The following is a 15,519-nucleotide window of genomic DNA, read 5'->3' on the forward strand; positions in this document are numbered from 1 at the left end:
CAAAGCCCTTTCCTCATAACAACCCTTTTTACTCATGAGAAAATGGGCTCATTGGAGAAGCAAAGTGACTAAATAGTATCAAGAGTTAAAGCCAAAAGGGACCTTGGATCTCTCAGATCTCATCCAACCCCTTTAGGTTGGACTAGAATCCAGAGAGATATTGTCATGCCCGTCATCATGAAAGTGGCCCAGACAAGATTGGAAGCCACCCCAATGACTCCAAATTCACTGTGTGCTATGATCACTGCGCTGGTTTGACCAAGGTTAAGTGTTGGGAGTCTAAGTCCAGGGACCTTTCTGCCACAAGGAAGAAAACAAGAGTTTTTGTAGTGTCTACTATGTGCCAGGCACTGTGCTAAGTGCTTTATAAATATCTCATTTGAGCCTCACAACCACTATTGTTAGCCCTGTTTTACAGTTGAGGAAACTGAGGAGAATGATGGTTAAGTGACTTTCTCGGGGTCATACAGCTAGTGTCTGAGGCTAAATTTGAACTCAGGCTCAGCACTCTTTCCACTGAACCACCAATTGTCTCAGTACAACTTCCTAAACTTTTAAAATACGTCTCAAAGAAAATGTGATGTCACTATCTTTTGGCAAGAACCACCACATAGATCAAGTCTGTCAAAGGCTAAAAAAAAGCTGCTTCTGGGGTGGACTTCGATGTGACCCAGTTAAAAGATTTGGCTATGAAAATGCCAACCTTCAAACAATAGTGGTCTTATTCAGGCCATTTTATTTATAGGGTACACTGTAAGGCTAACTTCTCTTATTGATCCATTCTCTACAACACACATGGGAATTTGAATGCTACTACATGAAGTTTTTTGTTTGTTTTTTGCGGGGCAGTGGGGGTTAAGTGACTTGCCCAGGGTCACACAGCTAGTAAGTGTCAAGTGTCTGAGGCCGGATTTGAACTCAGGTACTCCTGAAACCAGGGCCAGTGCTTTATCCACTGTGCCACCTAGCCGCCCCTACATAAAGTATTTTCAAAGTGATAAAATGAGTCATGGAGTCTATAGGTGAAAGTTTGCTTCGTGCACAAACTTCTTTAGAGCTAGGAATTAAAAGATCTAGGTTTTTATTTTCCAAGGAGCTTATCTAGCAGAATAAAGCTGTTTGTTAGGAAGTTATTGTTTAAAAGTATTTCTTTAGTTAATGCCAAAGTTGTAGAATTAAGTTACTCATTTGCAGATTCAGAACAGTTACAACAAGGGTATTGGTTGGCAGTATTGATGCTACAAACAGTGGGGTGCTAAACAAATTTTTTAATGAATGGAGACATTATTGTTCAGTAAGATTTTCTAGAACAGTTTAAGGTTAACGAGTTCAAATCCCCCTTTTGAATCTGATTAATCTTAGAAGTTAATCTTTCCATGAAATCAGAATATTTAAGATTAAACTGGCAGGCCTTTATAGAAAAGGCTTCTGGCAGAAAGATGGTGATGGTAAAAAAAAAAAAAAGATGGTGATGGACAACACAATGGTGAACTGTGCCAGCAAAAATGAAGACTACACAGTTTCTCTTACCCAAATGCTCTTAGAAGACTGATTCTTGACTGTATCCATGCCATAGAGAGGAAGTGTGGTTGAGTAGAAAGATGGGGGGGGGGGGCCCGAGGCCATCAAGAGAAGCCAAGCACTGGTTCTTGGGGGTAAATCTTTCCTCTAATGCTGACTACCTGTGTGACCAAGGGTAGTCTCCCCAACCCCCATTTCCTCCAGCCCTAGGGTCCCTTTGGATTCTAGGTCTGTGATCCTGCATTCATCACTCCTATCATTTGTTGTTGTTTCTTCACATGCAAAATGAAAGGCACTGTATTAGTTTCTAAAAACTCTTTCCAGACAATCTTCCTACAGCTTCCACATTCTACATCTTCATCTTTAGGGCTCCCTTGTTTTCTGCCTCAGGAAACTGAAAACGAAGTCATTCCATAGTATTTTCACAAGTCTGGGAAAATCCCTTTCAAAGCAAGCTTTCCTTTGCCTGCCTGCCCTAGTGCAATGAAGTTTTCAGTCTTCTTGAGGTTTGAGACTATCAATAAGGAGAGTAACCTGCTCATTTATAGAGGGTGTCATCAATGCTCAATGTTCCATTTTAAAAAGACAACCATGAACAGGTTTTTGAAGCAGTCTGGATATTGTATATCACGATAAGGACCCTCCCCAAAAAACAATAATATACCAACAAGATCATGCATGCCTAGAAAAGGAGGTAGCCTAGCCACCTCTCAAGAGGAAGATCCCTAGATGGATAGCACTGTTGGTAGAGCTGCAGATTGAGACCAAACTATTCCCCCAAAGTCACAAAATTGGACATAACCTTTGACCCAATGATATCACTACCAAGGAAAATCTCCTAAAGAGGGAAAGATTCAGAACAGCAGTTTTTGTTGTAGTAAAAAAAAAAAAAACCTGGAAATAAAGGGTACCTAAAATGTGGAGATCGGCTTAATAAAACTGATAGGTGAATGAAATGGAATTATAACATCATAAATGATGATTTGAAGCTGGGGAAGATTTGCATATGATACTATGAACTTAGAATCAGGAAAACCATCTATATTAGAATTACATCAGAAACAGATATGGTTTTACTAATGGAAAGACCACTAAAGAAGACTAATTGCTACATCCTATACCCAGTGAAATTGCTATCTGACTTAAAAGGAAAACCTCCCGGGGCACTAGGTGGATAAAGCACCAGCCCTGATTCAGGAGTACCTGAGTTCAAATCTGGCCTCAGACACTTGACACTTACTAGCTGTGTGACCCTGGGCAAGTCACTTAACCCTCATTGCCCTGCAAAAAGAAAAACCTATATGTGGTGTGGTGGTGCTGGTGATGGTCAATCATTTTTAGTCGTGTCCAATCCCAGCTGGGGTTTTCCAAGCAGACACTAGAGTGGCTTGCCATTTCCTTCTCCAGCTCATTTACAGATGAGGAAACAGGTAAACAGGGTGAAGTGACTTGCCCAGGGTCACACAGCTAGGAAGTATCTTGAGGCTGATTTGAACTCGGGAAGATAGTTTTCTTGACTCCAGGCCCAGTACACTGTGGCATTATGGTCCACCTAGCAGCACTCAGTTTTGCCTCCTCTGTTAGAACGGGAACTGCTTGAGAGCAGGACTGCGCTTCCTTTTCAATTTGTATCTTCAGCTCTTAGATTTGTGCATAGTCGGCATTTCCATGTGACCATAAAGGCCATGTGCTATAGGGCACATAGCATCTAACAAATGCTTTTTCATTCATCCATATATATATAGATATATATATAAAATTTGTATAATGTATATATTCAAAATTAACTGTAAATGGGAATGACCTTGAAAAACAAGAATTCTGATCACTGCAGTAACCAAAAATGCAGTAACTCTTGGCAGAGGTGACAAACCAGAGGTGCAAAATGACACACTCTCAAAACACAGCAAGTATGTTGCTCGGTTTTCCTTAACTTGTTACAAAAAGGGGCCAGGAGGGGGAGAGGGCACAGCAAAGAGAGGAACGTTAACGGAGACAAACACCCTCCCCCCACAAAAGACAGACCAACAAGGCATTTTAAAAACACAGAACAACAACAAAAAACTTCAGAAGAGAACACAAAACAAGGCAATTTTCTCACCGTGTTAAATATAATAGCTTATGTACAACTTACTTGAAAAAAGCTATCTTACCATCTACAGTTTCAAATGTAACTCCCTTTTGCTGTTTGTAGGTTGAAATATTTATGGTTGATAATGCTTAGGTTCATAATGAAAGAAAAAATTGAAATTGAATAAAAAACAAGAGATGGATGGCTCGAACGTTTTAAGAGTGTGTCCACAAAATAGGAAAAGAATTCAAGGAAGGCCTCCTTCATTGGTCAGAAGTTCTGTGGCAAAGGTTCTTAACATATTTTTGTGTCCCAGACGCCATAGGCAGCCTGTTGAAACTCATGGACCCCTTCTCAGAATCATGTTTTTTAAATGCACAAAATAAAATAAGGATTACAAAGGAAACCAATTATACTGAAATAGAATTATCAAAGTATTTTTTAAAAAAATAACAAGTTGACAGATCCCTGCTCTATGAAAAGACTGGATGAGGATAAATGCAACATGAGGTTACTAATAGGTTGTTTTGCAAACTCATGCCAAAGAGAATTCAGATCCCCTGAAGTATGGCATAAAGAGTGTAACGATTGGAATGACGCCACCTGCTGGAGAGTTACTGTAGGAAAGCTCTGCCATGAGGAGAAGGTGTCTGAGGGGCATCAGGAAGTGACATTTGCTCGTGGTTACTGTCTATAAAAGAGGGGAGGCTTGCTCTCGGTCCTCTTTCTGGAGGACCTCAGGGGGGAGAGGAGCTGGAGACATTGGCTCCCTGAGATAGCTGAATCTAGGCCTTTCTCTCGTCCACCAAATTCTTATTCTTAATAAATGCTTAAAAGTCTAACTCTTGCTAAAGCTTATAATCTATTTGGCGACCATTCATTAGATATTTTAGACAGACTAGCTAGAATTTTAGCCCCTTACAAGAGACAATATATTAAATCCCATTAAAGAAATGTTTGAAGCCTGGTGCTCCTTTCTTATTCAAAAAAGGCTTATCCCCCCAGCCTGGAAGATGTAAAACCAGCAGTGACCCTGCCCTCCACTCTCTTTATGTGGAGCCAGCAGACACCTCTGGATGCCTCCTCCTTTCTAGAGAGGGGTGCGCCTGATTTTGTCTTGACCAGCGGCCTTCAGAAGAGTGGGAAGGCAACTCTGGGTTTGTGTAGGAATTTTATCAATGTGCTAACACTACACCATGCAGTCCTTCTCCAGTGCTTTGTTGTGATACAAAAATGGCTCTCACTGGAATGCCAACACAACTAGGCCCTCCCTGGGTGAGAAAGGCTTGGGGTACAGGCTTAGGAGCGGCCTAAGTCTTTGTGCACCTAGGGTGGTCAACTTTTCGTCCACAACAGCTCTTAATGACCTTCAACCATAGCATCAGTGAAGGGAAGGCAGGAAGGAAAGGCAGGAAGAAAAAGGGAAAGAAGGGAGAACAAAAGGAGAGAAAAAAGGAGAGAAAAGGAAGAAAAAGGAAAGGAAGGAAGGAGAGAAGGGAAAAGTATGAAGGGAAGGGAGAACACTATCCAAACAGGAAATCAAAGCACCTTCACGGACCAAAATAAGTTACATTCCCCCGCGCCAACGCTCTTTGCATTTCTTCCGCATAACAGTACACAGAGAACTCAAAAAGCGGGGGGGTCCTTGAGACTAACAGTGAAACACTGAGAGAACACCCTCCAAGGAAGCAGTGTTTTATTTGCAGTTAAAAGGGAGTAGCGCACACACATACACATGAATAAATCTCTGGTACACAGTGATGTAAGAAACACAGGGCTGGACAGTCCCTCTAAACTGGGCTGACAACAGGGAGAGGATCCAGAGGCCCTCCCTCTACAACAGGCAGCAAGGTAACCTTAAACAAGCAGGCAAGTCTGACAGTGATTCACTTCTGTGAACCAGTGCCTTCATCCATTCGCCAACAATTCCCAACAAACTACTCCATGAAAGTTAAAAGTCCGGTTTGCAAAAAACACTAATAAGCTGCATAGTTGGAGATAAATGCATTGTAGCCTCTACTGGCCTTGTTGTGCATAGAAGGAATTTTAAATCAGACAGTTACATAAGAAGGTAGGTGACTATAAGGCATTAAAAAACATCGTTCTCTGTGACTAGAAACATCTTACCGGCAACCCTGATGGGAGGATCCTGAGATTTCCCAAGCCACCCCTTGCCCCTCCACCTCCCAGGCCACTTCACAGAATGGCAGCCAAGTCTACACAAGGGGCTGAGATGGCCCATCAAGTATCAATGCTGAAAGGCAGCCACACAGAAACAACTATTGTGGCCTACAGTGTGGAGTGTAGTCGCTTCTATTCAACAGTGCTCTACGTCTGGTAAGGTGGGTATGTACAGACAGGCTAGACAAAATAGTTAAATAGCTAAAGGTATTTAAAAAAGGCCTGAGAAAACCTGGTTAAAATATATACTTGTATTGCTACCTGGTGGGGGTAGATTTTTTTTATTTTTTCAAAAGTAATAAAAGAGTCTCTTAAAAAAATATATAGCCAGAAAGATGTTGATTGAACTGTAAAAAGCCATGAGAACTTTCCCTTTGGGCTGCTTGAGAGCCACTGGGCAGCAACAGTGAACCTTCTCGTTAGAATCCCATTCTTTTCCCTTAAGAATGTGGCCCAGCTGGAACTTCTTGATGAACTTTGGTGTAAGTTCCCTTCCCTGGAGACAGCACGTTCCGAGGACACTTTCTTATTGGGGTTTCAGGCCGCCTTCATCTCCATATGCAGCAGGTGAACTGCCAAAGCTAGATTCCTAGGGGGTGCCCCATCAGGGGCAAGGGGTTAGGGGACATGCTGACCCCATGGTGATGCCCTGGGCTGGAGGAGCTGCCACTCTGAGGGGAATTGCCTTTCCCAGCTCAGCTTTCCCCCCATCCAGAGCAGATGAGCAGACCGTGGGAGGGGAAGGCCGCCGTCACAGTCACACACAGCTCCAAACCGGAATGTGAAGGGATGCTGCACATTTTTTCCTCTCCAACATCAGCCAGGTGTGTGGGCAGAGCAAGCATCCAGGAAGACCCAGAAATCCCACTTCAAGGTGGTTTGGAATGCCATAAAAAAAAAAAAAAAGGAGATCTGCATGGACCCAATTTCTTTGTGAGCCAGGAGAAGTTTCTTTCAAATCCTCACAAAGCATATTCTGCTTTGACGTGATAATGCTGTGTGCAGGTGTGTGTATCATGTACAAGCACACATATGTGTGCGTACAAGTACACACACACATATATAAAAGCACCTTGACAGTAGGAGTATTTTTTCATCCTTCCTTAATAAACAGGAGCCTATGAACCTTGGCAGAGTTTTTGGTTGGGTTCGATTTTAGTGGAGAGCTGTGAGCCATCACCGGCTTATGGCGGCCAAGGGGATGAGTCTGGAGACGCCGGACATGGGGCAGCTCTGCCCCACCACCCCCTCGGACAATGGCCCACTGGAAACAACACCTCTGAGCACACCAGCAAGGAGGTGGCTGCAGCAGCTGGCTTCCTGGAGATCTGGGCCCAGGCACAGGCCATGGGCCACGGAACAGGGCCCCAGCTGCTGGAGGGGGCAGGAGGGGGTCTACTTCTCGGTGAGAGACAGCTGTAAGACCTGCTGCAGCTCGGCCTCCTCCTCCTGGAGCCGCAGCTCCTGCTCCTCCAGCTCTTTGGCAGACAATTCCATGGCGAGCTGCAAATCAGTGTCAAAATTCCTTGCCTCCTCCAAGCCACTGGGTCGGAAACCATTGGAGCTAGTGAGCAGACTCTCCTGAATGGCCCTGAAAAAGACGAGGGGTCGGTCGTGAGCCCAGCTCCCTTCTCGACGCACGCCTCCCCGCTTCTCCTTCCAACCCTCTCCCTCACATTCAGCCACACAAGAGTGCCTGCTGTGGACCGCAGGGAGTGGGCTAGATCCCAGCCCCCCAGGCACCAGTCTCATGATGCCCCCCAGAGCTGTGACTCATGGGATGCCGCCATCTCAGAAGCTTCCAAGCTCTAGGTGACCCAAACCGTGGCGGGGAGGGGGGAGGGGGTGGCACCAGTGTGCAGTCTGAAAGCCACTGACACACCGTCTTGGGGCAGGTAAATGTGAGGAGGGCATGGGGTACAAGGAAAGGGGGACAAGACAGATGGCCTGGGGCTTGCTGTGATCCCCACAAAATGTTTACAAGGCCCAGGCCAAGTCTCCTGCTGATCAGAGGGTCCCTCTGCAGAGGGTCCCCAGAAGGACACAGCCATCAAGCCACAATGGGTTCCAATCTGGGCCTGTGTAAGCAATCCCCATGAGGCCGAGCCAGCCACAGGCTGCACTAGGCAGGGGCAGCTTCCCCACCAAGCTCCCTGTCCCAGCAAGCTTAGAGACAAAATCCATCCCCCAAATAGACTCACTGGCAATGCCTGGGGAATGGCTAAATAAGCAGTGGTCCTTCAATGAACGGAACATTACTGCATCACAAGAAAAATTTTACAGGAGAACGGGAAGAGGTGAACTGAGGGCATGAAGGAGAGTCAGAAAAGAACATGTGTGATGGTGACAATGGAAATTAGAAAGACTGATAGCTGGGGCCCCCAAAGAGCTGAGGCAAACAAGAGTTCCTCTGCCAAGATAGGGGCCTATGGGAACGGAATGCTGCAGACACTGAACTGCCTTCTTCTCTGATCTTTGTTGAGAGGTGCTGGTTTGCTGGGTAGAAGTAGGAGGTGAAGGGCATAGGGAAAACAAAGGATATCAAAAATAAGATTTTAGAAACAATTAAGAACGTAAAGGATGCCTTGTTTCATAAAAAGATGTTGGAATGATGCTCTGCCACTCTGAAGGAGCCCAAGGACATTCATTACCTTTCATACTGCGAGTCATAGACATGTGCACTGGTGAGTCCCCCATTTGAAGGCAGCCCCGGAACATCCTGGGAAGACAAAACAGAGGCATCAGCCATGTCGGCGGGAGCAGGGATGTTGGCAGCAATCGTCCTGTCAAGAACAACTAAAGAAACCATAGTCGTCGAGGCATTGTGGTTGACTCAGCGCGCTGCCTCCCGAGGCTGACACCCAGTGACCTGTTCTGCACAAGAGGGCTGAGCAGCTGAATTCACTGTCCCATGGAGGCGGATGCCCTGGGGAGAAGAGGGTGTTCAGGCCCCTTCCATGTACCCCTGGCCTCCTACCTTCTCTGCTACTGGTGCGTCCTGCCGTTGTCCCCATGTTCTTAGGCAAACGTCTGAGAAGAGTCAGCACAGTTCTGAATTTTTACTGTGAATGTAACTCTACCACTGACCAGGTGTGTCTGCTGCCCTTCCCCAGCCTGCAGTGGTGACTTCCCCGTGTCAGGCTCTTCCATTTTCACAAGGGGAAGTGGTTTTGTCTCCCTCACGTCTGGTGACGCGAACAACTCCCCAAACCAAAGCCAAGCACCACCTGGCAGCCAAAGGGGAAGCAAAGCATGTGATGTAGGCAAGTCATCCCAGACCCTCGGGCTCCAGGTCTGTAGCAGATGATCTTCAGAAGAGTGCGTACAACATGGGAAGGACTGGCCCAAGAAGCGTTTGTTTCCAACAGCCTTTCTATGCCTTCTGTGAGGGAGCCATAAAAACACCGTCCCACTATGTGACGCAATAGCCTGTATGTACACAGGGACTCTTCAAATAAAGTCCTACTCAACGTTCTTCCAAGCTAAAGGTTGTCTCAGCAGGTTGATCTATTTTATCAGAAATATGAAAAACTTACAGTGTACTGTTTCCCCCCTTTATTGAGAGCAGCAGAAAACTGAGGGTCAAGTGCCAGGGCCCATCTCAAACTTCCTGCTCCCCTTCCCCCACCTCTGGGGTCAGCACCTTTCCTATGGTCTTGGCTCTGGTTTCACATTTTGCTGTATGATTTTACATCCTGTTACTTCCAGTCCTTTTGGAAACAGAAGAGTGTGAATCCCCAGTAAGTACAAAGAGGCGGCCTGATCTCCCATCTGAAGCAAGGGGAAGCCCCTGGGTTGGCAATGGGGACATCGAGGCAAGCATATAGCCAGGCTGAGAATGAGGAACCAGCTGTAGAACTGAGCGTTCCTTTAAGAGAATCATCCTTGCCAGAATCACATGAGGCAATACCGGGTCTTCAGGTGTGGAGAAGCCTGGCAATGTCATTCCAGTCCAGGGAAGGGACCAAACAATGAGGAGGAACATTCTGGGCGAGAATCACCCCCAAGAAAAACTTCATGGAAGCACAATTGCTTTTTCAGCAGCAGCAGCAGCAGCAGTAGCAAAGAGAATATCTTTGAGACAGTGTCCCCATCAGTGTGGCACTCCAAGTACATAAGTAAAGAAATGTGTTCAAAAAACATTCTCTAAGTCTGATCGATGTGGGAAATTGGTTCATTTACAATTAATGAATATTGAGACTATTATCTAGCAGGAATTTTCACATGTTCATTAAGTCTGAAATACATTCATGTTTACAGATTTTCTTTCCCATATGCTATGGATTGTCTGAAGCATAGAACGGGATGAACATGTGAAAATTCAACTTCTGAATATACTGAGTTATGGGAAAGCCTTCCACTGCAAAAAGACCATTCAACAAAGAATTCTCCAAGTACAAGTCTAACTCTTCAATTTTAGTCGCTCCCTCTTGCCTCCAGGAACAAAGACAAAATCCCTATTTGGGCTTTTTAAAAGCGCTTTATAAGCAGTGCCCTTCCTACCTCTTTAGACTTTGCTCTGCCACCATGACTCCGACCTCTTTCAAACAAGACAATCCAGCTCTTGGCAGCAGGCGTCTTCACTCCCTGTCACCCAGGCCTGGAATACTCTTCCTCATCTATACCTCCCGGCTTCCCTGGCTTCCTTCAAGTCCTCCTCTATGACTGTAAACAACTTGCCCTATAGACGTTTCGTTCATACATCATTGTTTGCATACTGGACTACTGTAAGCAACTTGGGGGTAGACACTGTTTGTCTGTGGGTTCCCAGAACTTAGCACAGTGCCTGGCACTGACTGGTAGCTTAATAAATATGTTTCAACTTGACTTGATGAACTGAGATCATCTAACCCAGATGAATTACATCCTTGGGTACCAAGTGAACTACTGGATGTGAATCACTGAGCCAGTCACATATTGGAGAGATCATGGCAAACTGGAGAGGTACCACACCGGTGAAAGAGGGAGAAATGTCTCAGCATTCACAAAGTTAATCAATAAACATTTGTTGAGCACCTACTATGTGCCAGCACTGTGCTCGGTGCTGGGAGGGTCCCTGCCCTCAAGGAGCTTATAAGGTGGCAGGGGAGACAAAAGACAGATAGGTATATACAGAGCAGATTATATACAGGATAATTGGGAAATCCTAAAATTGAGAGGTATGGGGAAGACAATAAATAGCATTTGCACATTAACGGGCCAATGATCCCAATTTTGATTCCTGAGAAAATTACAGAATGGTCATTTAAGAGACAGTGAACATCAAGAGAAGAACGAAACGGTTACCAAGAGCCAGTATGGCTTCCCAAAGAAGTCATGCCCAACTTACCTTACATCCTTTTGTGTCAGGGGTTATTATTACTAAGTCAATAGACCTAGTGACCACTATAGATGGAGAGTACCTGATTTGAGTAAAGCATTGATGATGCTACTTCCCATTTAAAAAAGAGACTCCTACTAAATGATAATTAAGTGGGAATTTGCAATTGATGGGGAAGAGCTTCATCTGATCCAAAATTAAACCAAAAACAAAAACCACCAGTTTCCAATCCCTTACTGAACAATCACAATAAAGTAAGTTGTCTCTGAGATTGAGCTTCCCCCATTTTTTACACCAACATAACAGTATTTTACACACACACACACACACACACACACACACACACACACACACACACACACCCCTAGCCAAGCACACTCAGGCAAAAACCTTTATAAGCTTAACAGAGAACAAGTAGAAGAAAGGTGAAGGATGGCTGGCCTGGAAGGGGCTTGAAGCTGGCAGGGCCCCCATTGGCTACTGTATGGGGGAATCCAGGTGTGAGAAGGGCAGGGCCTATGACAGAGGGATGGCTGTCTGGAAGGAGAAAGGGGAGTGAGAGACTAGAAACAAAGCAAAACCCAGCCTATGAGCCTATGCAGGCTCAGGATGCTAAGGAGAAAGGATCCTGGGGCTTGAGCCCTAAGAACTAGAAGGACAGTGGGGGCCTTGAAGGTAATGTCTGGAAGAAGACAATTAGGCCTGCTTCAGATAAGCTGAGTTTGAGATGGCTGTGAGACCCTTGAGATGCCCCCTCCCTCACACTCCTCACCCTGTGATCACTGGCAAGCAGCTCAGTGCCAGGAATAGCTGGGCTCACATGGGTCAGTTGTTGTGCAATGATCAAAGGCACAACAAGGCTAAGACCCGACAGAGGAGAAGAGACATGGACACACATGCCAGCAACACAAAGTAACACAAGCTAAACATACAGGAGTGGTGCAGAGTTCTGGGAGGATGCTGAAGCCCCTGCCTGAATTCACGTCCCAAAGCCAAGGCCTGACAGATGGACCCGACTGGACCAGGACAGGAGCTTCACTCACCTGACTCCTGCTGGATTCCAACAAGCTCTGCTGAATGGCGAACTGCATGATTTCATAATCTTCATCTTGTAAGTGCATGTTTCTGCCGTTATCTTGGACGTGGTAAGATTCGGGGACTTCAAACACAGACTGATCCACCTCAAAGTTAGAGATCAAGGAAGCTGGAACACAAGAAGAAGATGCGGACACTGAGCTGGTGGGGAGACTGCCAGAGCTGGCACCTTGTGTCCACTCAAAGCAAATAGTTCAGGAGAAGCAGAGTGACAGCCTAAGGAGAAATACAAAACTGGCTGGGCTGTGCGTCACTGTGCATGGGAGTTTAAAGCAGTCCGTGGCCTGTTTACAATCTCAATAATAAGTCTCTAATGGTGTTTGTTTTTAAAAGGAAGAGACCAAGGGGCAGCTGACGACACATCTCAGCAAACAGGGGCAGGAGCTGGTGGAGAACCCTACTGAATCCATTGGCATGTCACTGCTTTACAGCAGGTCCCTGCCTTGAAGTGCTGCCGATCCGCAAAGCAAGCAGACAACACATCTACAAGAAGTGGAATCATGAAGGGGCAAAAAGAGAGTTCCAGACTGACAGAAAATCCGAGGAAGGAGATAGATTTGGAAATCTTATGAAACAAATGTAGAAAGCTATCTCTGCATGTAACTGGAAAATAATAAAATACTTTTATAATTAAAAAAAGAATTCAGCCACATTTTGGAATACAGCAGATCTGAAATATGATCACTTCATTTCAAACAAACCTCTTGAGAATTACTCATGAATGAAAAAAGAAAACTCTCACAACATTTCACTTTTTCCTTTTGAGAGGCAACATGGCAGAGTGAATGAGGGCCTGGGCTGGGAAGCCAAAAAGATCTGGGTTCAGATCTTGCCCAGATGCTCAGTGGCTGTGTGCCCTTGGGCCAGTCACTTTATCTCCTATAAACCTAAGACCCTCCAAGCCCTGGCTCACCTGGGTCAGCATGTCCCCCATTCATGTTTTGTGAGACAGGCTCCTCAGCTGTGCTGCAGCCATTAACATTTCCAAATGTAATCCGTGCATTCAAGACATGAAACAATGGATTTCTAAAAAAAAAAAAAAAAAAAAGCCATTTTCATTAGAATACATTGATGTCTACTTCCCCTTGTAAAGCAACTGGTTTAGATTCACTTTTTAAAAAATATTTCATGGGCCAGCTAGGTGGTGCAGTGGATAAAGCACCAGCCATGGATCCAGGAGGACCTGAATCAAATCTGGCCTCAGACACTTGATATATACTAGCTGTGTGACCCTGGACAAGTCACTTAGCCCTCATTGCCCTGCACAAAAAAAATTCATGAACAGACACATCCTCAATTCTGGTCCCTCAGGCTCTAACACCCACTCATGCTTCCTCTAGAGCTGGGGCTAACCCAGCACCCACAGACCCATGAGGGTGTCTGAGGACAAATGAGCAGCCCAGGACCTTCCAACCCTACAATCTTGGACCTGCCATGCCACATACTGTGCTAAGGTTGAGGGGACACAAAGAGACCTAACACTTGGCTCCCTCCCACCAGGAGATTACTGCCTGATAAAGTATTTTTTAAAAACTAATGAAAGCCAATTTTAGTATTAAAATGTGTCTAAATGTAAGGAACAAAATCCAGAACCTCCACTTGGTAACATGCCCCTTTCAGAAGGGAGGACTGGCATGTTAAGGTTTGATTTTTTTTTTTTGCAGGGCAATGAGGGTTAAGTGACTTGCCCAGGATCACATAGCTAGTAAATGTCAAGTGTCTGAGGCCGTATATGAACTCAGGTACTCCTGACTCCAGGGCTGGTGTTCTATCCACTGTGCCACCTAGCTGCCCCTAAGGTTTGATTTTAAGTTTCGCATTAAAACCACCAAGGAATCAGACAGATAGTACAAATCTATCTTCTTTGGGCCTTAAAATTAAGTGGTTTAGCAGACAGCTAGGTGGCACAGTGAATAGAGCACCGGGGCCCTGGATTCAGGAGGACCTGAGGTTCAAATATGGCCTCAGACACGTGACAACTTACTAGCTATGTGACCCTGGGCAAGTCACTTAACCCTCAGTGCCCCACAAAAAAAAAATAAGTGGTTTATTTTCCCAAACAAACGACCTTTATTTCCACATGAAGACTCGCTCTACCTAGAATCCCAGAACCAGAGAGCAGAGTGTAGATTAAAAGGATGCAGAACAACAAACTACACATCACAAGTCCACAAGTCCCCTAAAGGGTTATTCTGCTAGTGCAAGGAGGTAATGAAAAGAAGCTGGTACACGAGTCACTATGCTAACCCTCAGCAGAGGCTCAGGAACAACAGGGGCGCCCATTAGCACACAGACGTTAGCACCACAGCATCAAGTTTGTCAGTAACTACAAAAAGGACCATCCCCATTGGGGGCCTTTCTTCACAACAAGTGGGCTCCTGACACCTCTTACTTCCCGCAGAAGCATCCCCAAAACTGCCTGCATCCTGATGGCTTGGGCTTACTTGAGTTCACAAAAACACAGGAAGTCACAGCCAGAGAAGCAGACGTACCAATTTTGACAGGAAACCCAGGCGGGAACTCAAGCCGTGATGAAATCTCTCAGCCTAGCAAAATGGCACTGGTTCTGGCCATCAGGTCAATGATGGGAATGACCCTGCTCCACCAGAGACAAGGGGAACTCTTCACACATCCAAAGCATGGCTTTAAACCTGTGAGGTCAACAGAGACAACATTCAGCCGTCACCTCGGCCTGTGAGTCCCCCTCCCCACCCATCCGGGCTGTTGGCCCCATGTTAGAGTGAACTCCAGGATATAACCTATATCAGATTGCTGGCTGTCTTGGGGAGGGGGGAGGGAGGAGAGGGAGGGAGAAAAATCTGAAACTAGAAATCTTATAAAAACAAATGTTGTAAACTATCTCTACATGTAACTAGAAAATAATAAAATACTTTTATAATTTAAAACAAAACAAAACAAAACAAGAATGAACTCCAAGGGGGGCAGGGGCTCTCTGCTCTGAGAGGATCTTCAGCCCTCACTCAGCCCAGTGCTTTGCACAAGGGCTTTTCACCCCTTCATTCTTTGGCTAATAAGGAAATCAGATCCCCCAGACACAACAGGCTAGATGCCACCACCTCACTCCCTCACAAACATTGCCAGTAATTCAATTCAAAACACATTTATTGAGTGCCGACTGTAACAAAGCATCTCCACATTTGGAAGTTATGTTTACAAACAAAACTCTGGAGAATGCTAACATCCGAAGACCCTGGCCCTGAGGCGAGTGGGACAAGTCTACATTTCAGAGACCTGTGACAGTGGACTGAGTGAAGAATCAGCAGTTTTAAAGGAATGGAGTAACAGGTGGTGCGGACTACCACCTCCTCCC

At 45.4% G+C, this 15,519-nt stretch overlaps 1 protein-coding gene across 1 annotated transcript in view; it reads right to left on the reverse strand.

Annotated features, from left to right (window-relative positions):
* Nucleotides 1–5,271: 5,271 nt before the first annotated feature.
* ANKRD13A (ankyrin repeat domain 13A) overlaps nucleotides 5,272–15,519 on the reverse strand; it is a 35,712-nt gene continuing 25,464 nt past the window's right edge. Inside the window, 8 exon segments of the mRNA XM_043976878.1 lie at nucleotides 5,272–7,364; nucleotides 8,425–8,492; nucleotides 12,137–12,297; nucleotides 13,102–13,214; nucleotides 14,677–14,717; nucleotides 14,719–14,747; nucleotides 14,750–14,783; nucleotides 14,785–14,839. Coding sequence (XP_043832813.1) covers nucleotides 7,169–7,364; nucleotides 8,425–8,492; nucleotides 12,137–12,297; nucleotides 13,102–13,214; nucleotides 14,677–14,717; nucleotides 14,719–14,747; nucleotides 14,750–14,783; nucleotides 14,785–14,839 — 697 coding nt within the window. The 3' untranslated portion in view covers nucleotides 5,272–7,168.

The sequence above is a fragment of the Dromiciops gliroides genome, chromosome 1 (genome assembly GCF_019393635.1).
Source record: "Dromiciops gliroides isolate mDroGli1 chromosome 1, mDroGli1.pri, whole genome shotgun sequence".
NCBI classification, from domain to species: domain Eukaryota; kingdom Metazoa; phylum Chordata; class Mammalia; order Microbiotheria; family Microbiotheriidae; genus Dromiciops; species Dromiciops gliroides.